The sequence below is a fragment of the Ostrinia nubilalis genome, chromosome 13, assembly GCF_963855985.1.
Source record: "Ostrinia nubilalis chromosome 13, ilOstNubi1.1, whole genome shotgun sequence".
In the NCBI taxonomy this organism is placed as follows: Eukaryota; Metazoa; Arthropoda; class Insecta; order Lepidoptera; family Crambidae; genus Ostrinia; species Ostrinia nubilalis.
The window spans coordinates 13,085,817-13,111,324 of NC_087100.1; the positions used below are offsets into that span (position 1 = coordinate 13,085,817).

The window sequence follows — 25,508 nt, forward strand, 5'->3', positions numbered from 1 at the left end:
GCATACATATTTGTTTGTATTGGTCTGGGTGTTTTCTTTCCATAATTTATGTATAACGTATGTACGGGGCTCTGTATCGAAAATCACTATGAGCAATAAGCATCACACACGGTTACCTGGAGTGCATTACCGCAGCAAAAAGCTTGCCATCTTAAATGAACGGTATAATATCGAGGTTTCGTCAGTACAGTTGCGAACAAAGGTGTTTGTGTAGTGTAGTTGAGTTGAGAGGTCAGATTATTGAAATAATAAAACGAACATTTTATTTTTTAAATACATTTTAAAAATAATTTACATTACAGATAACAATGAGAGGATGACATTGCAAGGTGGTGCCAGTCCAGTCTTAAATCCGTTGATATATGCTGCATCTGCCATGTTTTTAGCTAAAAGATTCTTCTATCTTGCAGTTTAGACTTTTATTACAGACCTCAGACAGTATTTTTGGAAAACTTTTACGCATGGTGGAGGAAGGGACGCTCTAGAGACTCAAGTCTAGAAGGAGTCACAATCATGAACTCCCAAGTTTTAAATCCGTTGACATCTGCTGCATCTGCCATCTTTTTGGCTAGAAGATTCTTCTATCTTACGGCTTAGACCTTTAGCTACAGACCTTAGACAGTATTTTTGTGAAAATTCTTACGCATGGTGGAGGAAGGGACGCTCTAGAGACTCAAGTCTACAAGGAGTCATATGAACTCCAGTTTTTAATCCGTTGACATCAGCTGCATCTGCCATCTTTTTGGCTAGAAGATTCTTCTATCTTACAGCTTAGACCTTTAGCTACAGACCTTAGACAGTATTTTTTATTATTTATTTGTGTCAGTGTGCTCTTCTAAAGAGTGTAAGACGATTGTATGTGGGTACTATTAAAATGTAATTTTAACTCATTGGTTTTGTCTCATATTTGAGGAATGTACTATGTATCATGAGTAGAGTCTTCGTTTAAAAGGATGCGAACGATTTAAATTTCAATAGGTAGACAAAATTGATAATTTTTAATTATCAAAAATTTAAGCTTTCTCCAGTAACACTGATATTATTATACTGTGACTCATCAAAGTCATCATTGTCAAAAATATTGACAAATCGCGAACTGTCACGGCCAAAAAACTGACACGCGTCCGTCCTCCGTAAGCGCCACCGCGCGACTGATTGAGATTGTCCAAGCCGTCATGGACGATTTTTTCCACATTTTTTAACATAGTAACTAAATAAGACGCAATATAAAAATTTCATCCGTTAAAAGCCCTCAAGTTATTTCTGAACTTTAGTTTAGTAAAAGATTTAGAATCTCAAATCGCTTATTTTAAAAATAAAACCATAAATAGAAAACGAATAGAGGTAACTTTGGGAATTTATTCTATCGAGTCAATTTCATCAAATCGTGTTTCCATCCGTTAATAGCCCTAGAAAATATCCTCAACTATGCCCAATAAAAATCTTAGCCTTTAATTTTACTGTTTAGTACCTCAAAAATGAAAAATGAAAACCTCATTTTCGCCATTTTCTCTGCTACCCGGCCTTAAATCTTGCGTGCAGTTGTTTGGGCACGCAGTGCGCGACATCATGATTATTGCTATTTTAGACTTTATTTAATTTGATAATAATTTACATAAAAATTAAACCCTTGATCATGCCATAATTTAGAACAATTTTACCGATTCTATTCTTCTTCGTTTTTAAGTTTTCTTGTACTTTTTAGAGACAAACTTGACCTTCACTGGTTGGGTTACTATTAACGGTCAAGCTGTACTCTGTAGATGGGAACGAGAGTCGCGAATATACTTTTTAGAAAATTCTTATGGAAAATAAAAATTGCGCAAAAATAGTATAATAAAATACGCAAAAGACACTTTATCTTTTTGTCTTCGTTTAACGCCCGTATTCACAAACGATGCTTGCATAAGTGAAGCAGCGAATCGAACGCACAGCGTTGAATAGAGCTCTGTGATTGTCGTGTGTCACCCTATACGTCCACGCGCACTGTGAGACCTCATAGTAATGTTTGTGAATACAGGCGTAATGTTGTTGTTAGATAACACGACATAAAACCGTAACAAAACCGAGGAAACATGGCCGCCGTCAAAGCCCTTAATGACGCAACTAGTGAACTTCCTCGCAAGAAGATAATGTTATAACTTAAGAGTTAAGACCCAGGAGCATCCCGCAAATACCACTATCTTGATTACTTTAGCATAACATAATACCTATAATTTTAAACTAGAAACTCCTCCCTCCCTCCTCCTCCGTGGTTGAGGATTCCGGGTGTAGCTCGCTTCAACCTTCGGCCTGATCGTCACTTAGGGGGCGTCCATAAATTACGTGAGACAATTTTGGCCATTTTTCAACCCCCCCACCCCCCTTGGTGAGATTTGGTGAGATTTTGCCTGACCCCCTCCCCTACCCTCCTAATCTCACGTGATATTTATTAAAATGCCTATTTTGCAATGTCTATGCTTCGAGTCTATTAGATTTATATGAAAAAATCAGTAACCCAGTGTCGTGCCACGCGCAGTCGGCAGCGTAGCTTCCCGTCGTTTATTAAGACAAGCAATTGCTTCAACCTAGGACCAGATTTTTGATTCATAGTTAACATAACTAATTGTTAAATTTTGCTACTAATGGTTACTTAATAAAATGTAAACTAAGAGTAAAAAATGTACTAAATGTCATGTTAAACATTGTTAAAAAACATTTTTTCTGTTATTTAACCACTTGTCATTTGACATCTGTCAAATTTGACTATTGGTTACTTTAACTACGAATACATAATATTTTCATACGTATGTAATGTAATTTTTTAGGGTTCCGTAGTCCTGACAAGGAACCCTTATAGTTTCGATATGTCTGTCTGTCTGTCAGAGGTTTCGCTTGGAAACTATTGGCACTGGGGAGCTGTAATTTTGTGAAGGTATGTATATTAATCACGCCGACAAAACGGTAAAATTAAATTTTGAAAAAAGATAAAATTTCTAGGGTAGCTCCCCTGCATGTAAAGTGGGGATGAATTTTTTCAAGGAAAACTATAACGGTTAAGATACATTACTTAGTTTAAGAGTAATAGTCATTTTACTCATGTATTATACAATTTCTTAACCAGTAAAAATACCTTAGAAGAAATTATGAAAAGCGACTTTAGATGAAGTAATTGCTTGCTTCTGAAATATATTGTGGTAACGACAGACAACTACGGAATCCTACACTGCGTGTGGCGCGACACACACTTGGCCAATTTTTTACGCAATAGCGATGCCGATGATGTTTTTTTTTAATTTCCAATTTTCTTAATTTCGACATTTATTCTGCTTCTTTAGTGTTCACAAATGCAGATGGAGGCAATTTTAGTTTAATTTGATTAGACGGTTTAGAATAAATTGTCATTATCATCATAAAAAAAAATCTTTTTTTTTTACTTCAATAACCCATTTTTACTGGCAATTTTACTCTATTTCTTGCGGGAAAAATTACGTGATATTTTCCGAGACCCCCCCTCTCCCCCACGTGAGATTTAGTGAGGTTTTCGTTGACCCCCTCCCCCCCCTCAAAGTCTCACGTAATTTATGGACGCCCCCTTACCATCAGGTGAGATACAGGCCAAGAGCTTCCTCGTTGTGGATAAAAAAAAAGTTTAAATTACAGGATTGTTTATGAACTACGTAGATTGGTTACATCGATGACTTACTAACGAAAAAATAGCAAAAAGAACATATTTTTGTTAATTCATTATTTTTGTTAAGTATTAAACTTAGTAAAGTAATAATTTTATAGCTTTGTTTGTCGTCTTTCGGATCTTGTTTTTGTAACAAACGAAATTTTACCGGTTTTATAATAATTCTTTATAGCCTTTTCTGGTTACTACACATTATTTGGATATGGATATTTGGTTGAAACTGTTTTCTTGGATTATCTAAATATAAAAATAAGGTTGTCTGTGTATCCGAATAAGTTTTAAGGGTCAGATTAGACAAAGGACCCCACGTACGAGTGCTATATGTAAATATTGCGTAAAATCTACATTTGAAATACGTAACCAGTTTATAGAATTGTTGTTTGGAATGGGAATAGTCGAATTATGCGACACTACAACGATCGCACACCTGACGCATTCATTAGTCTAACATTACAACAATACGATATTCTTTATTCAGCATCAGCAATGTTACATTCTGTTACACAATCGAGGATTTATTTTAAAAGTACCCAACGACAACAACAATGTTAACAGCATTGTTGTGTTCCGGCAGTTAGAGGTAAGATAGCCAGTTCCTCCGTGGTTGAGGATTCCGGGTGAAGCTCGCTTCCACCTTCGGCCTGATCATCACTTACCATCAGGTGAGATACAGGCCAAGAGCTTCCTCGTTGTGGATAAGAAAAAAATAAACATAACCCTCCTTAAGGCGTAGTCGGGTAAAAAGATTCCGCTTTTTATAATAGTGATTTATATGTACTAAGATACCTATTAAGATACATTGTTTCCTAAGGGCAATAATAAGAGAACGTTACTTTCTCTATGAACATAATTTTTTGTTTGCGTTTTTCCATTTTCCTTACTTTCGTTCATTTAAAAATGTAAATGTAAGTGTTAGCTACAGAAATGAAAATATGCTTAACTTTAAATACAAAACTGTATTATCACATAAAAAGCAAGGCAACAGAATTATGTATATCGAAAACAAGATGGCTAACACCGTTGCTAGGCTGCAGTCCATAGACCATGGCCTAGCACCGGTGTTACCAGATCTGTCGCCAACAGTAAGGTTTCAGGATGCGAATTCGGCTTTAAAGGTATCGAACTGCAAAATCGAGGGACCACGAAGACTCGTAGACCTTTATTTACCAGTGAGTCCTCCGTTTATGTACATAGGTATCAGCAGTTTTTTTATTCTTTACCAAAGATATAACAGGATACACAGTTCTCTCATCTTTTTGTCTCTACATTGTTATTTGATATACAGTGGACCGCTCTCATTCATTCTTCTTTCCAGTTCATTCTTTTAACGGTTTAGTCCACTGTATTGCGCAGATCTTTGCGATCACACTACATCATGCCAACATTAAAAAACCAACAATAACACACATTCAGTGACAAATTACAGAGTACGTGGGTAATCTTAATCAGTACTTACCCGAGTAAGTAACGTGCGTTTATTTTTATCGGCGAGCACACATCCGTCTCACGGTGACACAACTTAGCGCCGCACACTGGGACATGATGGCCACCAGGGATGGACGCCACAAGTGGTCGCCAGAAGTCGCAGACAATATTTGGGCATGTCTAACCTGTCTGGCCAGCGTAAGGAGCGTAGGCTAATGCCCATTTTCACCAAATATCCTTAATTTATAAGTGACTCCTCGGGACACTTAGGGGACTGATGTTGAAAATGGGCATAAATAAGTCCAGGATTTGTCAGGATCATGCTCCGGCAATGGATACTTATGATTATGACATGAGGATAACGTAGCTTTGGGAAACCACACAATTAATTTTGTAATTGGAATAAATAAATGAAATGGAATAAATGAAATTTACACATGGAGCGTTAGTTTCTAAAGCCCTTTATGTATTTTCAGGATTAGCTGTCGCTTATACCAGTATCTGAACAATACTGAAAGAGATGGAAGGAAAGGTCCGAAGGCACGAGATCGCTTTTCATCCATCAATGCAGTGAAGTGATAATATTAAAAATGTGACGGACGGAGTAACGACATCGCAAAACTATCGATACATTTTTTTATGGATAACAAGGCAGGTATTTGACCGCAATCTCACCTGGTGTAAAGTGAGATGCAGTCTAGGATGGTACATATCATTCGCAAATCTTTAATCGCCGATGCAGTCGCCGATTGGTCGCATCCGAGACCGATAATATACAAGAAAACATCATTCGCTAATTGTGGTGGCGACTAGTGGCACAGTGTGCGGCATCGCTTAATTGTTTGTACCAATAGCTGTGTAATCACACAACTACCAATTATGTTGCACTGTGCAAAGGTTTTATGAAACACACATGTCTCGTACGGGAAAACATTCGGATTGTTTATTTGCATAAATGTATAGCAAAATTCAGATTAATAAATCTCTACATTATGACAGCTTGCTTACAAAGTTCGTTAAATTAATAATTAAGTCGAGTGCTGGAATAAAATCCGTCATAATAAGGAAGATATAAATAATTTTCTGCGACATTCACACGGACGAAGCCACGTCCATGAATTGTGGGTAATAAATATTGTCCACGGCTCGAAAATTAAGAATATAAATAACTCCGAAGTATGCTAATTTCGTTAATAGGAACCATAATAACATTTTGATAAAATTAAGTAACTAAGTTACGTTACTCAGCAATTTGGGTAACTTAACTTGACATTTTGAGGGTAGACAGCAATCTAATCTAACTTAGGATTTTATTTACGAAATAATAGCCTTTTCCGGCGATGAAAACAAGTGACAAGGTTATTTACACAACTTTTGTCCAGAAATCAATTCAATTATCATGAATAACTCAATCATGAAAACAAACATTGGCATGTAGGGACGCGCCAATCCCGCATTTCCCAGGAATTTTCCCGGTAACCTTTCTCAATATTCCTGCTCAATATGAACAATGACCTTAACTAACGTAGTTAACATCTTTGCCATTGTGTTGTGTCAAACCTATTGAGTTAAGTATTTCTATTTTAATAAGATGTAGTGTTAGTTAATTGCTCATTTAGATCCAGATTTAGAAAAATCTAGAACCATTAAAGTGAAAGAATGAAATCTAAAGAAAGCTAATCTCAAGTAAGTCGGATCCACCCATTACTTTCAAAATATGAAACAAAAACCCAATAAGTACCTACTTCTTTTACTTGTATAAATGTGACAATCAACAATTTGTTCGGTACGTGTCGTTAAAGGTTTTGAGAAAAAAAAAAACATTTTTTGAAAAAACTTTACCCTTTACTGCAGTTGAATCGAAAGTTGTTCTTCAAGCGAACGTCCTTTGAGTTCAAAATATTTTTGATTTAATGTTATTGCATTAATTATTTTTTATTATTTTAATTATTCTTTGAACTTAAATTGGACAAGGTTGTACACTTTGTACAGTAGGTAAATTGTTTAGAAAAATCAGTAACCTACTTTTAAGTTTATCATTACGAGTACAATCACATCTAACAAACGTGTATAGAAAAAAAGTTTTTACATTTAATATCCTTCTCATCATTTTCCAAATGCTAGCAAATTCATGTGCAAGTAAAAAATCGCCTAAAATTTTTTTTTTGACGTCACCGACGTTTGATAAGGAGTTTCATAACTCTAAATTAACTTTTTCATAGTCCAAAACTACTTAATTATTCCTGTTAATTGTTACGGTTTGTTTTACTATTACGATGAATCATAACTTGTGTAACAGAAGTCATAGAAAAACTTTTATTTTCTCTAAAGCAATTAGCACGGCATAACACAACATACGTAACGTAATTACATGTAGTTTACTCTTAATTGACAGACGGTAATTAACTGTGAATGATTCATCTTAGTTTTGTTTGGTTTTGAAGTCATCATGATAAATCGCGCGCTGGAGAAGAGATTCTGGTGAACGAAGCTCGTTTAAATTTCAAGTCCAGATTGTGGGTTTGAATTTTAATATTTAACCAGGGTTTCCCAAACTATGGGTCGCGACCCAAGCGACCCGCGGGCGAACATTGAGTGGGCCCTGCCTGTAGAACGAAACACCCACCCTACAGATCCGAGTCCTTTATTTAGGCATATTGGTAACGGTTAAATTTCCTATAGGTGGGTCTCGAGTTTGGGAACTTGTATTAGATGAGTCGTAGCCCAGACAACTTTGGGAACCATTGATTTAGACCAATCGATCACAGTACTGAATGAATATATGACTAAGACTGAATTGAGTTTTGACTGAGAATTTGCTACACTGAATGCGGTTTGCGATACATCAAAATAATAGTGACTGAGTTTCTTGCGCTGCTTCTTCTCAGCACTGGCCCATTTATTGTCCCGAAGCAGTGGTAGGGTTAATATTGGGACTAAAAGTGCTTTCTAAAAGCCTATTTGCAAAAATAAATGAATTTTATGAATTTTTATGATTTTTTTACAACAAAGTGAACACAGCCTGTATCATGTATGAACAACATTGCCGGTCAGGGCAATCGGTCAGCGATCAGGGCAAAACAATCTGTCAGCGGTGAGCTTTGCGTTCTTTGCATCAATGCGAAATGCATGCGTTCACTTTAAACCTGACCGCAGCCCCCAGAACGCATCTAATGTGACAAAACCTTGACAAAGTCAAAGTCAAAGTCAAAATTTCTTTATTTGTTTAGACTAATAAATAGTTCTTACAAATCGTCATTTTGCTCTAACGTTCCTTATACGACGTTACGCACACTACAATAAAAAAATAACACTTAGCCTGGGTTGCACTATCTTACGTTAACTTTAACAAACGTCAAAAATCTGTCAAACTCCATACATAAAACACCGGCTAACGTTATAGTTACGGTCAAAGTTAGTTGGTGCAACTCAGCCTTATACAATTAATACAAACAAATGACTACACTCACGAAACGCCCATTTATAACTACGTGCCTTTGCAATAATCTCACCCAAAACACGTGGGTGGATCAGGCCAAGACCTTTAGAGCATTAGTTACTCTCCTGACCACGACCCGCGACTAGGGTTGCCAGGTGTCCGGCTTTAGCCGGACATGTTTGGCTTTTTAGAGACTTGTCCGGCCAAATATTGTCTTGTCCGGCCTGTCCGGCTTTTGTTAGGCTTTAATGTGGCTGCCGTGCCAGTCCAAGCTCGAGCCACAGAATAATGTTCATTCAAAGATGATAGTAACCACCTCAACCCACTCATGAGCTATGCCACTAATTGCATGTCCGGTTTTTAGGGTAAAATGTCCGGCCAAATGAAGCACAGAGTCCGGCTTTTGTGTTTTTGGACCTGGCAACCCTACCCGCGACCCACATTGCTTAAAAGGGCAAACATTCAGATAATCCGCGGGTATTTCGGTAACACAATATCCATATTTTGAGCTCTACAATGACAATAACCCTCCTTCTGGCGCAGTCGGTTAAAAATAGAAAACTGAATTGAAAATACCTAATTCAACTTTAAAGTTCGTAGCGAGTTTGTAGCAGAGTTGGATTTTTCAGGATTTTGATTAGATAACGTTTAGTTCGCGAGCAACTTTTAGTTTCAGCGTAGAAGTAAAAATAAAGGATTTTTTATATGAGTACATCCATCTTTCTCACACCTCCCACAATCCTAGTTTCAGCGAATAGGACAGATAGAATCGAATACATATCGCAGAGCACACTGCATAGGAGCCTCGGTCGGCACGTGTGCCTTATTTATACACTTTATTGGGTTACACGGGTTCGGTAAAGCCGGGCACACACAGGGGCGATTGCAGCCGGCTTATGCCTGGTTTACCCGTAGATCTAAGGACAAAAGAGGTTTTACAGGCGTGCCCCTGTTAAATAAGATAAGCCTTATACCTAATACCGGTGAGTACAATATTCGCACAGAATTTCTTGAAAAAAGGTGTGGGATTAGGGTTTATATTTGCGCTCTTCTAACATTATTTCTAGAGAAAATGTTGTCTTTTTTGTAAAACTTGTGAGACCCGCTTTAGCCTTAAGCTAAGTTAGCCGAGTTCTATTTTTACGAATAACTTAACCTTTTTGAATATTATATTAGCAACAGAACGTGAACTATACCTACATCATTCATTCATCAAAGACGTCTGGATGTTTGTTACTCTTTCACGCAAAAACTACTGAACGGATTTTGACGAAACTTTACAGTATTAATGTGTATAACCCAGAATAACATATTAGGCTATAATTTATGACGATCTGTGACAAACTAAATTTCACGCGGGTGAAGCCGCGGACAAAAAAGCTAGTGTTTTATAACTGCTGATGATGGTTGTACGTTTAGCGTGGTCGTGCTACGGGACACGACATTCTATGGAATGCAAATGAATGCCATGTTTATAGACCTTTCAGAAAGTTGAACAAGCTCCTTATTTTGTTTCCACTGCAGGAGCATGACACTCTAATTTAACAGAGGCAAATTAGCTGGGGAGACTCTAAATTCTAATCTGTATAAAAAGTCCAGTTCTCTTAATTAAACCATCGTTCGCTCAGGTCAGTTTGTGTCACTGTTCTTGGGCTTTCTTTTTCGGTTTGTAATTTTTCCGACACTTTTAAATCTATACTAATCTATACTAATATTATAGAGCTGAAGAGTTTGTTTGTTTGTTTACTTGAACGCGCTAATCTCCGGAACTACTGGTCCGATTTGAAAAATTATTTCAGTGTTATATAGCATTTTTATCGAGGAAGGCTATAGGCTATACAACATCACGCTACGATCAATAGGAGCAGAGCAATAATGAAAAATGTTGCGAAAACGTGTTTTTACGCGTACGAAGTCGCGGGCACAGCTAGTACACAAATAAAGACATTAGAAGCGATGCACTGACAGCACACGCACGTGCTTTATTTATAGCCGTTTCTATTAGCCGTGATTCATCAAGAACCCTAATTAACCTCATAGTTAACCGGCTTGCTCGTTAATTTCATTGTTCCAAACAATGCAAGCTCAAATGAACCGTACAAACAAGATTTAGAGTCGCTATTTGAATACTAATAACGAAAACATCGAAATGTAATCCGATGATGGTGATAACAAGTTTTACGTGGCCACGGGCGGTGATCAATGATCGTTATTACGTTCATATTTAGATAAAAGGCTTTGAAAAGATAAAGATATCTATGTAAACAAATATGAAAATTGTGAGCACTACTTAACATTGTAACCCTTCGTTCGTTTCAGCCAAATGACGTCCACTGCTGGACAAAGACCTCCCCCAAGGATTTCCACAACGAATGGTCCTGCGCCGCCCGCATCCAGGCACCACCCGCGACCTCACCAGATCGTCGGTCCACCTAGCGGGAGGCCTACCATCTTAACTGTAAGCTCTTAGTAAAACTTTATTGGTCAATTTCATTTTATATGACTGAATATCAAAAATATAAAAAGCATTATGAGGTTGTTCAACTCATAAGACACTTAAGATGTTATCTACGTCTTTTCCAAACAAATACTCCTTACACAATAAACTGTACAGATCGTTGAACAACTGAAAGAGAAACATATTTGAACAGCTTTTCTATACTTTCAATTCAAAGGAAAACCGACCTTAGGAGCGCTGGGGTACAAACAAACTCGGAGCGAGTCTTCTGTAAGTGGTAGATTCAGCAGTACCATTTAACAGGTTACTGATTTAAGCACATGTGGATTAAATATAGATATTGGTTACTTATTTCGGGCATCTAAATTAGCTATCGGTTTATTGATAGGTTATTTTGGGATCATAAGTTTTCGGGATTATTAATAGTAGAGGAAATTGATTTTAATTATTGTTTTACCTAAGGGACTAACCAAGTTGTGGGACCAAGAAGAGGTACTCTTATGCACAGACGACTATGGGGTTGCTGAGTATCTTTCCACTGTGCCGCAGCAGTGGAGTGGCTTCGGGCAAATTATTTAAATAAAAACATTGGACCGCTCCATTGTTCTCTTGCTCCGACGACACAGTTCATTGTTTTCGATCGCATTGAATAAAATACAGACTGTTTTCGAAGACTGAAGGTTGAAAATTGTTTTTCAATGAATACAAATTTGTAAAAACATAGAGCTAGAATACATATTTTTTAAAACGCGTTGATTTAATCACAAACAACATTGATCGACGCAAAAGGCGTACTAAGTAAACACAACAATTTTCAGAAGAGCTATAAAATAAAATTTTAAGGCTTTATAATGAAATTCAAGCAAGTCTTTAAAGGTACTTAGTCAATTGCAAGTATTTAGTCTCATTATATTTTTATTTGTTATTGGACAAAAGGTTATTTACACTGAAATATTTTTAGATCTTATTAAAAAAAGTCTTGCCAACAAGTCTGCCGAGCTTCTCAGAGACAAAACAGTCATAAAATCTTACTAGAGTCCACATTTTATTGCTATTTATTTATAGACCAGTCCAAATTTTACTATTCGTCGCTCACATTTAAATTCAAAAGAATAAACATTAATAAGATACCCAACTTTCGCTTTTCATCATCATCATCATCATTTCAGCCATAGGACGTCCACTGCTGAACATAGGCCTCCCCCAATGCGTTCCACGTTGATCGATCCAGCGCTTCCCTGCTACCATTACGATGTCGTCGGTCCACCTTTCGCTTTTAAAATTTAATATTACTGAGTATAAATACCGAAATGAGCTAAACGACCTTCATTCACTCTGAACAAATCACATATTCAATGTTTGTCGAAACTGAAATTCATAGTTCCAGCGTTTGGCAACTTTCAGAGCAACTCATTACGAAACTTTGCGAACTTACCTAATTCAAATTTCATGAATTGTAAAAATTTCGTTTATATTTCTACAAAGGCCACGCATAGCGACGTTTTTACTCAATTTTGAAATATATTTCGAAGTCTGTTTCTATGTTTAATTAGTCGCAAATACCTTAATCCACTACTTACTAGCATTACTATGTCATCTTTATTTTCGTAACCGTCAGTGACACAAGCAAATTTTTTTCTGTACTGTTAATAGTATTATGAGTGCCTTATAATGACCGTCATTCAAAAGAGAATTATTCGATCGTAAAGAAACATTTTCTCATTAAAAATCCGAATACAACATTTTTTCTGTTCCTTGATCTTACTTCAATTCAATCTTTGTGTTCATGATTAATGTTAAAACCAACTAAAACAGATAATTCATCCGAAACTTCTAAGAGTTAAAAGTTATACATTTAGCGTAAACTTTTTGCTGTCAGACTGACTACAGACACTATGGTATTCACTAAAAAACTTCGGCTAGACATTTTGTGCCCAATTTCGGTGCTAAAAATAGACCGAAATCACGAAAAACGTCTGAACTCCTAACGCTTCTAGAAATTGTATAAAAACTATAAAGTCCGTAACGGCTTAAGGTCGGGTAGCAGAGAAAATGGCGAAAATGAGGTTTTCATTTTTCATTTTTGAGGTACTAAAAAGTAAAATTAAAGCCTAAGATTTTTATTGGGCATAGTTGAGGATATTTTCTAGGGCTATTAACGGATGGAAACACGATTTGATGAAGTTGACTCGATAGAATAAATTCCCAAAGTTACCTCTATTCGTTTTCTATTTATGGTTTTATTTTTAAAATAAGCGATTTTAGATTCTAAATCTTTTACTAAACTAAAGTTCAGAAATAACTTGAGGGCTTTTAACGGATGAAATTTTTATATTGCGTCTTATTTAGTTACTATGTTAAAAAATGTGGAAAAAATCGTCCATGACGGCTTGGACAATCTCAATCAGTCGCGCGGTGGCGCTTACGGAGGACGGACGCGTGTCAGTTTTTTGGTCGTGACAGTTCGCGATTTGTCAATATTTTTGACAATGATGACTTTGATGAGTCACAGTATAATGATATCAGTGTTACTGGAGAAAGCTTAAATTCAATTCAATTTTGTCTACCTATTGAAATTTAAATCGTTCGCATCCTTTTAAACGAAGACTCTACTCATGATACATAGTACATTCCTCAAATATGAGACAAAACCAATGAGTTAAAATTACATTTTAATAGTACCTACATACAATCGTCTTACACTCTTTAGAAGAGCACACTGACACAAATAAATAATAAAAAATACTGTCTAAGGTCTGTAGCTAAAGGCACAGAATACATAATAGTAGCAACAGAAATTGCACTCCTTTGTGTAGGATCAGATGCCGGCATTTTAACGGTAATAATAATAATGCAAAATATCCAACGCACATGGTGCATTCGAAATCGCACCTTACTGCTACGCTCACAAGAGCGCTATTTTTACAAGCTTTATATTGACTTCACTTGTTAGTATGTGTGGGACAAATCTTGCAACTGAAATTAAGACCACTTCTCCTCAACCGATTGAGCTGAAATTTGGTATACTTATGTAAGTACGATGACAATGCAATGTTATGGTACCATTGAGCTGGTCTGATGATGGAGTCAGGAGGTGGCCATAGGAACTCCTAAACGAAACGACGGAATCGCATCGAGTTTGGGTTCGTTGGATTTGTCTTTTCGAGCAGTTTCGTGCTAAATGATGTCCAGGGTCATGATGATGGATTAGGGAGGTGGCCATAGGAACTCCCTAAACGAAACGGCAGAAACTCATCGAGTTTGGGTTCGTTGGATTTTTCTTTTCGAGAAGTTTAGTGCTAGATGATATTCAGGGTCCTGATGATGGAGTCAGGAGGTGGCCATAGGAACTCCTAAACGAAACGGCGGAATCGCATCGAGTTTGGGTTCGTTGGATTTGTCTTTTCGAGCAGTTTAGTGCTAGATGATGTCCAGGGTCCTTATGATGGATTAGGGAGGTGGCCATAGGAACTCCTAAACGAAACGGCAGAAACTCATCGAGTTTGGGTTCGTTGGATTTTTCTTTTCGAGCAGTTTAGTGCTAGATGATGTCCAGGGTCCTGATGATGGAGTCAGGAGGTGGCCATAGGAACTCCTAAACGAAACGACGGAATCGCATCGAGTTTGGGTTCGTTGGATTTGTCTTTTCGAGCAGTTTCGTGCTAAATGATGTCCAGGGTCATGATGATGGATTAGGGAGGTGGCCATAGGAACTCCTAAACGAAACGGCAGAAACTCATCGAGTTTGGGTTCGTTGGATTTTTCTTTTCGAGCAGTTTAGTGCTAGATGATGTCCAGGGTCCTGATGATGGAGTCAGGAGGTGGCCATAGGAACTCCTACACGAAACGGCGGAATCGCATCGAATTTGGGTTCGTTGGATTTGTCTTTTCGAGCAGTTTAGTGCTAGATGATGTCCAGGGTCCTTATGATGGATTAGGGAGGTGGCCATAGGAACTCCTAAACGAAACGGCAGAAACTCATCGAGTTTGGGTTCGTTGGATTTTTCTTTTCGAGCAGTTTAGTGCTAGATGATGTCCAGGGTCCTGATGATGGAGTCAGGAGGTGGCCATAGGAACTCCTAAACGAAACGGCGGAATCGCATCGAGTTTGAGTTCGTTGGATTTGTCTTTTCGAGCAGTTTAGTGCCAGGGTCCTGATGATGGAGTCAGGAGGTGGCCATAGGAACTCCTAAACGAAACGACGGAATCGCATCGAGTTTGGGTTCGTTGGATTTGTCTTTTCGAGCAGTTTGGTGCTAAATAATGACCCAGAGATTGAGATACAACTAAAAAGTCTAAAATAAAATTATAATAAAAAAAAACTTTTTTAAAAACAAGCTTTATCCTGAAATGCAGTTGTACTAAAACGAAAAAAATAATTGTATGCTTGGTTCAAAGAATTTCGAAAGCTTGTAGCGCAAACAGAAAAAAAGAGGAATAAATTCCATGCGCGATACAAGCTTTCGAAATTCTTTGAACCAAGCATACAATTATTTTTTTCGTTTTAGTACAACTGCATTTCAGGATAAAGCTTGTTTTTAAAAAAGTTTTTTTTTATTATAATTTTTTTGTGTTCAGAATTGATCTACCTCACAGCTCAAGCGTCAGGGTTGTATAAGCAAAGTAAAATAAATAAAAACTTAATTTTAAGAAGCATTTATTGTATTTACGATTGGTAAACTTTAATCTAGTGGTGTTTGTATAATCGTACCATCTATAAGTACCTATTAATAAACTTCAGTGTTACGATAATTCGAAATTGGACAAACAGTTTTAAAAGGTGTAGTGTCGGAAAATAGACACGGTAAAGTAAAAGTTAATGTTTTTATTAGGTAAAATATTTTTTTTGCTACAGTTTTTTGTCATAAGTATTTCAAAATTATTCAAAAAGTGTAGTTTTTTAAATTATTTAAATCACTACAGTTAATTATTATTTCTAAATATTACGATTTTCCATTAAAGAAGAATAACAGTGCTGCTGGAACAATAAACCTTGATTTCAACGATGATCGACCGAGCGTGTATAGAAATACGCGTGTGCTCACAGGCGCGTCACGGCGCGTGGCGGTCCTGACTGATTTGCAACTTGAAGTTGTCGCGCGCTGTAGGTAATTATCTCGGCCGGCATAGGCGAGTGACGGAGGCCTGCTAAAGGTCTAAGCTGTAAGATAGAAGAATCTTCTAGCCAAAAAGATGGCAGATGCAGCAGATGTTAACGGATTTAAAGCTGGAGTTCATATGACTCCTTGTAGACTTGAGTCTCTAGAGCGTCCCTTCCTCCACCATGCGTAAGAATTTTCACAAAAATACTGTCTAAGGTCTGTAGCTAAAGGTCTACGCTGCAAGATGGAAGAATCTTCTAACCAAAAAGATGGCAGATGCAGCAGATGTCAACGGATTTAAAACTGGAGTTGATGTGACTCCTTGTAGACTTGAGTGTCTAGAGCGTTCCTTCCTCCACCATGCGTAAGAATTTTCACAAAAATACTGTCTAAGGTCTGTAATAAAAGTCTAGAGCAGTGGTTCTTAACCTTTAAGTCATGAGGGACCATTTTACCAAATTTCTGTCTTGTCAGGGACCACCTCATAATCGGTCAAAACCAGTTTGACTGCAAAAATCAGTTAAAAGTGGTTTTGACCAAGGTGTGCAAGTGCACATCGTGGACCACTTGGAATGCCTCCAGGGACCACCAGTGGTCCGCGGACCACCGGTTAAGAACCACTTCTCTAGAGCGTCCCTTCCTCCACCATGCGTAAGAATGTTTCAAAAATACTGCCTAAGATCTGTAGCTAAAGGTCTAAGCTGCAAGATAGAAGAATCTTCTAGCCAAAAAGATGGCATATGCAGCAGATGTCAACGGATTTAAAACTTAGAGTTCATGTGACTCCTTCTAGACTTGAGTCTCTAGAGCGTCCCTTCCTCCACCATGCGTAAAAGTTTTCCAAAAATACTGTCTGAGGTCTGTAATAAAAGTCTAAACTGCAAGATAGAAGAATCTTTTAGCCAAAAACATGGCAGATGCAGCATATATCAACGGATTTAAGACTGGACTGGCATCACCTTGCAATGTCATCCTCTCATTGTTATCTGTAATGTAAATTATTTTTAAAATGTATTTAAAAAATAAAATGTTCGTTTTATTATTTCAATAATCTGACCTCTCAACTCAACTACACTACACAAACACCTTTGTTCGCAACTGTACTGACGAAAAACCTCGATATTATACCGTTCATTTAAGATGGCAAGCTTTTTGCTGCGGTAATGCACTCCAGGTAACCGTGTGTGATGCTTATTGCTCATAGTGATTTTCGATACAGAGCCCCGTACATACGTTATACATAAATTATGGAAAGAAAACACCCAGACCAATACAAACAAATATGTATGCAATTTTAGTATGATATTTTTATTTATTAATAAACATAAAGACTGAACAAAATTGATGCGTGTACTGATTAATGTAATTAACCACATGCAAAGCTTTGTGAATTGCAACAACTATAATTTATTATCCAAGCTGTAAATAATCGCTACTACGAGTAACTGATCATAAAATGTTTTTCCAATCGCTCAAGCTCCCGAGGATCTACCGATAGGTCGGGTGACGTAATCTTGAAATTCTTTTAGCCGGCGCAGAACTTCCGGAGGGTGGGGTGACGCCACGCCTCTTTGAACCGTGTTTACTTTGGCAGTTATATTCTATGTTTATTCGATTCTAAAATATATTCCCAAAAATTTTGAAAGTTGTTTTAATTTGTATCACTTGGATATGATTTGTATTAGAAAGTGCTGTGAGTGTGACGCTTGAACGGAAGGAAGTCAACCTAACCTAACCAACTGCGTATTTCCAAACTGCGTATTTCTATACTGTGTAGCCGCGAGAGCTCTTTGGCGCGCTGTCTTCGGCGAAGTATTGCGCGCGCAGATTTTGACAGCGCGAAATACCTACTTTAGCAGAAATACCAAGCCTTAACTATAAATAACGCCCGTATTCACAAACGATGCTTGCTTTAGTGAAGCAGCAAATCAAAAGCATAGCGTTGAATAGAGCTCTGTGATTGGTTCGTGTCATCCTGTGCGTCCACGCGCACTGTGAGACCTGATAGTAATGTTTATGAATACGGGCGTCATAGTTCCTCACGCCTCTATTTTAAAGAGCCCTAAGTGCCTTACCACATTAAATTAAACACGCGTACTTCAAATTGATATAGGTATGATAGAACTCACCTTAGTGCAGAAGGAGCATCCACACCCGGAGATGAGGGTGACCTTGTCAGCCGTGGCGTCTTCGAGGCACAGCTTGCAGTTGATGGGAGCTGCCGGCACGAAGCCGCCGCCGGCACCGTCCAGGGAATACCTGGTGAGACGACAACTGGTTAGCCAACAAACTTGACCTTCACTGGTTGGGTTTTTGTTGGCGGTCAAACTGTAACGAGGTAACTGGTTAGCCAGTCGTCGATTTCAGATGACAAAGATATGGGTTTTTTGTCTAAAATCGATAAAATGCTTCGATAAGACGATATAATGGCGCGAATCCTAAGCTAGCTGGAAAATTTACTGTTCTCCTTTTTAAATTGTATAGATACCAGGAAAGTAAGGAAGTGGCCAATCTGTACTAAAATCCCAGCATACTGTTACGGAACAACTGGCAGTTCTCTAATAGAGAGAAAGAAAACTTTAAGAGTACCATTTACTCGAGGATACTAGCTGCTATAATATACTATTTCCCAAGTTGTGACAGTGACGAAAATGTTGGAACTACATTTGGCAATTTCCTAATTGAATTGATCTGTTCCCCTAACAACATCTGATTAAGTTTCCTAAAAAGGATGTCCAGCTTGATTTCCTCGCGATGTATATCTCTAGATGCAAACGGGTCTCTGTGTCTATAGACTAAGGACTAATTTACCTGGACCCTCCGGCGCCGGCGAGGGACAGTAGAGAGGAACACCGGGAGCAGACGGAGGGCGCTCGCAGGCGGTTGTGGGCTCTTATAGGCTCCGAGGCCTTCTCTCGGTCAGTCAGAGCCAGGACTGTTGAGCACTTTCGCAGGCCTGCAAGAAAATAAAATGAATTAGCCTTTGAGTCCATCTTTTCATGCTTATTCAACAAGGTATGTTATTCCAACATTCAATCCATATCAATTGATCCAGATCTACCAGAAGAGTGTTCAGAACTGTGTCCAATTCCAGATCCACGATCATAATAGGTCTGAGGTAGATTGGATGCAAAAATCATAAGTAAAAATGTAACTAATTATTTGGAAGCCCCTTTCTATAAATAAACTCCCAAAAAGGGTCTACTATGTTCTCAGGTCATCAGTGTGTATTCTTTAGCACGTCCATAGCTATCCACTCTATCTTAACTCGTCACTAGCTGGTCAAGTAACACAATAACAGGTAGGTAAGTAGGTACATACTTCATTATACTGCTATGTACAGAGTCAGACGTAGCACACCAAGCTAAACCCAACGGCATCTTATGATCTTATAAATAGGTGCTATTTTGCAACAAAGATTTAAAGTTTGAGGTGCTGAAGACTGTATGCCCAAGCATTTAGCCCTTGCCCTCACTCCTGACCTTAGCTTTCAAACATCTCCGCCTTACATGGTGTAGCGATGAAGAATTAATTAATCAAAATGAATAGCCCACGTTTCCCGTTTCTAAATGATTTGTATTATTGTCGATAAGTGGCACGTAGGTACGCATAGCGTATAATTAACAAAACAAGTAGGATTTAGGAACACTTTCGATGTATGCAAGTAACAAAAGCTTTCTATTCGGACCTTCTTTCAATGTAAAATAGTCGTCCTTCTTTTGCTACTGATAAATTAGGATCATGTTCTTGTACCTACTGGAGATCAAAGGACCTGATGATAATGATAAAATAGTCAAAATCTAAATCGACACAATCCTATGCAACATCAGCCCTTAACATGAACGTTGTACTGTGGTTGTACTCAGCTTCTGGCCAAGGGGGGGCTAGTCATTCCCAGATTTTTTAGGTAGGTATCTGTCTAAGTTTAGGACAGATACCTCCTTCAAAGCGAGTCTGCGAGATTTGCAGGGGTGATGCTTATGCCTTGGATATGCCCATGGCCCTTAAGAAGCCTTTTACCATCGTTTAAAGGGTTAACGCACACGAATCAAGAATTTAAGAAAAATCGTTAGGTACTGGTTATACGAGTTAGTAGTAACCATAATGCACAAAAGGACATGCGTCTTACCCGCCAAAGACAATGCATCGCGTCTATTGTTCAAAAACAATAGGCTAACAACGCGACGCGACCTAGAGCGAAACTTTATACGCGGACAAAACCACATCCTTTAATAAATACATGGTAACTGCATCTGAAGTGGCTTGTCATGGATGGAGAACAAACAGCATTAAGTAAGTGCCTACTAAGAATGAATTACATATAAATGAAAATACCAACCGAATTGAGAAGTATTTTTGTTGAAGTCGATTAAAAACAGATTTAGATTGGAACGAAGATGCGTCTTTCCATTCTATACATAGCCAGAACGCAAGGGTGTGAAACTAATCGAGTATAGTTTGGATATGACTTTTTTTACTAAGCTCCTCCAAACTATACACGACCAGTACGCATACGCTGCGTACTGCTCGCGTATACTTTGTAGTGACTTAGGTCAATTATCTTCCTCCAAAATATACATCGCCAGTACGCATACGGACTAATCATGTATGTATTGTAATAAGTGCGTGATTACAATTTATACGCGAGTAGTTGCATGCTAGTCATTTTGACTTATTGACCTCTCTTTCTATTACATACTAGCTTTCCGCCCGCGGCTTCGCTCGCGTGGAATTTTGTCTGTTACAGAAAAACAATATCGCGCGCGTATTTGCTCACCGTTTAGACCTACCCTGAACTACGACAAACATTTTAAAACCAAAATCAGCTCAATCGGCCCAGCCGTTCTCGAGTTTTAATCAGACTAACGAACATCAATTCATTTTTATTTATATAGATAGATTAATTCATATCTGCGTGTCTACTTTAAACATTGAATCATCTTACGACACGTGTCATTGTTTTGATAAAGGATTTTTTGGTGTTTCTTATTCTGCCATAGAAAAGATATTTGTTTTGGGGCTGATATTTCACCAATTGTAGGTATGGAAATATGTCAAAATGATTTTGTTCTTGAGATAAAAGTTAATAAATAAAATAAATAATAAATAAATATCCTTAGACATTTTACACTGCGCTTCTAGTCCCAAACTAAGCAAAGCTTGTACTATGGGTACTAGACAACGCAACGGATATATACTTAAATACTTTTTTTTGTAAATACATACTTATTATACATAGAAAACACCCAGTCCAATACAAACAAATATGTTCATGCACACAAATGTTTGTACTGTGCGGGAATCGAACCCGCTACCACTTCGAACCACTACACCAAAGTACCAAACGGCCGACAATACAAACCTAGCATTTAAAGTCTCGCATAATATTGTATTTAATGCGCGTTGAACTTTCTTCTCTCACTCAGAGAGAGTTGTTAATTAAATTGTTATTTAATTTGAAATCTACCTAATCAATTTAATTTCAAAAACCACTTACAATAGTTTTAAAAATCTAGATTTATTATAGATTCAGTAAAATAATAATATTTTATGTAATAATATCAAATAAATGTAATTTTAAATATAGTTCCATATTTTACTGAATTTTACTAAATCAATATCAACTAAACACACTCTAGTCAAGTGTAAGTGGTGTAGTAGAAACTAATCGAGTATAGTTTGGAGATGACTTTTTTTACTAAGCTCCTCCAAACTATACACGATCAGTACGCAAAATTCGTGTATAGTTTGGAGTCACAGATTTACAAACAGGCACTCCGAAATATACACGAGCAGTTTCCTATGGGTGCGTTCTGGCCATGTATAGAACGGAAAGACGCAACGAAGATGGTCTTCTTATATCATAACAATTTATGGCTGATTTGCCGTATTCCAGTGGTTAAAGAAAGAGTTCGAGATTCAGGACGGATTCCGGAGGTACTAGTTCAAATTCCCAGAAGAAATGAACAAATTAAAACTTATTGCGTTAGAGTCAGAAAATATAAGAATACATATTTCAGGCACGAACATAGTCTTAACTAATTATTAATTATTAAAATAAAAAAAATGTATGTTATTCCAAAGCCTAACAATAATTCAGCAACTCCATGCCCCCCTCTGGATCAAAGTACGCAGTTTCGCTACAAAATACAAACAGCCAAGATTAACTTAGAGAACCTTAGTTCAGGAACGGCGTTTATAGTGCCAAGGGTCGCAGGTGAGGGTACATTTATTCAGTGCCCCAGGGTGTGAGCGAAGATAACAAACCTTTAGGGCGCAGCCTCAAACACAGCGAGAAATGGAGATTACAAAACATTAATTTCCTTTAAATAGGAAAATATAGAGCCAGCATGTCATCGGATAAACGTGTGCTGTGCTGCTGTGGGACATTCTACGTAAGAAATCACTGCACTATTTAAGCTTTAATAAATAAACAATACAAGATTTATAAGATTACATCAATTGCCATTCTAGCACTTTTCACAAACAAGATTCTATAAGTAATATAATATGACATGAACCATTTTAAGAAAACAAATGGGTTTTGTCTCTAGGAATGTACAGGACTATAACGGAAACTACCCAATTCGCTTATGCTTGAAAACGCTTTATCTTAAGACACACTTTTAGCAATCCGCGGCAAGTTTACAACATTTTTTGGCTCGACAAGAGCAGTGATAGTATTTTAACGTCGTTTGCATTAAGTATGTGTACATAAACACAAGAATGCCGACTGTAGGGTGATACGGAATGCTTCTCTGAGACGGCCAAATGCTATAGTGTACAAGTGATGAATAAATCAATGTTTATTGCATTGCGAATGTGGGAATTATGTTTACGAAGGAAGGCAGCTGTTTTGAATTTCGGCGTGGAATGCAGAGGATTGAGCGCCACCTGACCTCCCTTCAAGCAGAAGTGTAACCACTTTGGATATGCCAGCCTAAAAGGTATTAGCGCCTCTTGTCATTGCTCACATTAGTCACCAGGTATTATGCCATCATTACGAAAAATCTGCATCATCATTCATTAACCTCGTTATGACCTTGCGAAGCCGATCTCTGAATGGACTTATGTCCTCCGATTATACATATGTGGCAGCCCAGCAAATTGGCTAGGCCAATGGGCCTAATGAGGCCTCCACTAAAATGAGCTAAAGTCGCCTACTACGGCTGTTACTGCCCACTCTACATCAGATCCCCTCACCTTCAAGCAGAGGCTGCGGCTGCGACTGCACCGAGTCCCGCAAGGCGGCCCGGTGGACCGACTTGGCGGCCTGGCGAGAGACTCGAGGCCTCCACTAGAATAGCTTTCGCAAGCGACTTGAGGCCTCCGCTAAGGATGAGCTATGGTCCCCTAATGTGACTGTTGTTACTGCCCACTCTACAACAGGTCTCCTCACCTTCAAGCAGAGGCTGCGGCTGCGACAGCACCGAGTCCCGCGAGGCGGCCCGGCGGACCGGCTTGGCCGGCCTTGCGAGGGATTTGAGGCCTCCGCTAAGGATGAGCTCCAGGGCGCGTCGGCCACCTGGCCCATTCGCACCTGCTCCCATCTGTGGACAAACAAAAATACACGTTTCGATTATGGCTGATAAGGTATAAAGGAGTTCCTAAGTACGGTAGCTCTTGACTGATAAATTGACGTCAAGGCAAGGGAGGGACCCATGTTGCGATTATAGCAAGATACGCGAATACGATAAGATTGATAAATGAAATTTAGCCCTGAATTATAATATGGAATATGATTGGCGCTGGCTATACAGGGAGGAAACGATAAGTGATCTCATTCGATTATTTATAAACTATACAAGATATCCAAAAACTGGTTACTGATCCTGAAAGTGCTTCACGAGCTCTATCCAACGGTACCAATAATAGGTTACAAAATAAACTGGATTTATCCGAAAACTCTGTGTTTTTGTGATTTAATGGCTTACAATACAACTGAATTCACTGTGATAAATCTTTGCCATACTTAAAGTAATAAGCACCTAAAAGGTTTGCTTAAAGTTATGAAATTTGGCGCAAGCGAATCGTCTGTGCCCCACAAGTTGCACGTGAGAGAGCACAATAAGCCCGCATTGGATGAACGCCAAGCGTCCGACTTGCTGAATTACAGACCAAGAGTTGCGAAGAGAATCTTCGGCGACCTGGAGATAATTCATTGGAGAGAGAGATTCACAACAAAAGGGAGTTGCCAAGTTTATTTTAAGTTAAATACATGCGGTAAATCTTGTCAAGTTGTCAATTTTAACGATTACTTTATCGATAAAACAAACGATTATCTTAAAGATGCGTTCGTTTGACTGAACTAACCTGTGAAGGTTTGTAAGGTTAGGTCGGATAAAAATAACGTTTCTATAGCAAAAGATAACGTAGACTACGTTAGACCAAAGTAACTGCGCAAATAGTGGCATTTTGTAAATACATATTACAGTAAAAAGTGAATCCAAACGGAGACTGAAGTGTTATAGTATCCTAAACAGTTAACTTTGACATCATACAAGCTTACTCAAATCACTACATTACATAGAGCAGCATCAATATTATCAGAAAAATTCCAGTATCTATTACTGCGCTTATACAACAAAAAGTGTTTCGAGCGAACCTGAATCGGAAACATGCTTGACCCTTGACCTTATCCACAAATCTCTGACATTAACTGAATGCACGCGTCAAGGTCAAATTGAAAAGTTTCCCTTAACACGGTTACAGTAACTGCAAGCGTCCCGGAGTCCAATCGATATGCAACACGTGGACCCGGCTAGGGCGGACCACGCGCGCGCGGTGCAGCGGACCGGCGTCGACTGACGTCACTATTTGTTGTGCTTTGGACCAGGGATGTTGAGGATATAAAGTTTCGCTTATGGATACGGTTACGGATATTAGAATAATATTATACTGGTTACGGTTACGGATATTAGAATTTAAAAAATGTAAAATTCAAATAGCAAGATACCGCGCGACCCACATAGCCACTTTATACGTGTACTCTTAGATTAATAAAACCTAGATGGATAGTCTTCATACAAACGCTTCGTCAAGAGTGAGGCAAAAATCTTATGTCATTAGTGTCAATTTTTTTGGGGAGTGTAGACAGTGAAGGCGATTTTCCCGAAAGTAGGGAAATTTTTAATACGTTTTTCATTATTTTATAATTAACAAAAACAAAACGCATCATGTACTTACTTATTTATTGAATTCAAAGTACCTACCTAATAACAATAAGATAAATCGACTTATAAGTCTCGATTTCATAAAAAAGGAAGTGTATTTGTACGGCGAACAATTGGGAAATAAATTTTCTTGTTACTGGTATCATTCCCGTATTTAATTTTTGAAAGCCAAATTCAAGCAAAATACGCGTCGAATGGACAACACGCATAAGTTGTAATATTAAGTTAAATTATGACT

General features: G+C 38.0%; 1 protein-coding gene across 1 annotated transcript in view; it reads right to left on the minus strand.

The window, feature by feature from the left end:
* Window positions 1-18,904: 18,904 nt before the first annotated feature.
* LOC135077256 (uncharacterized) overlaps window positions 18,905-25,508 on the minus strand; it is a 69,662-nt gene continuing 63,058 nt past the window's right edge. Inside the window, exons 3-4 of the mRNA XM_063971793.1 lie at window positions 23,497-23,647; window positions 18,905-19,053 (exon numbers count right to left, since the gene is read on the minus strand). Of these exons, the coding sequence (XP_063827863.1) occupies window positions 18,905-19,053; window positions 23,497-23,647 (300 nt within the window). The remainder of the gene's footprint in view (window positions 19,054-23,496; window positions 23,648-25,508) is intronic.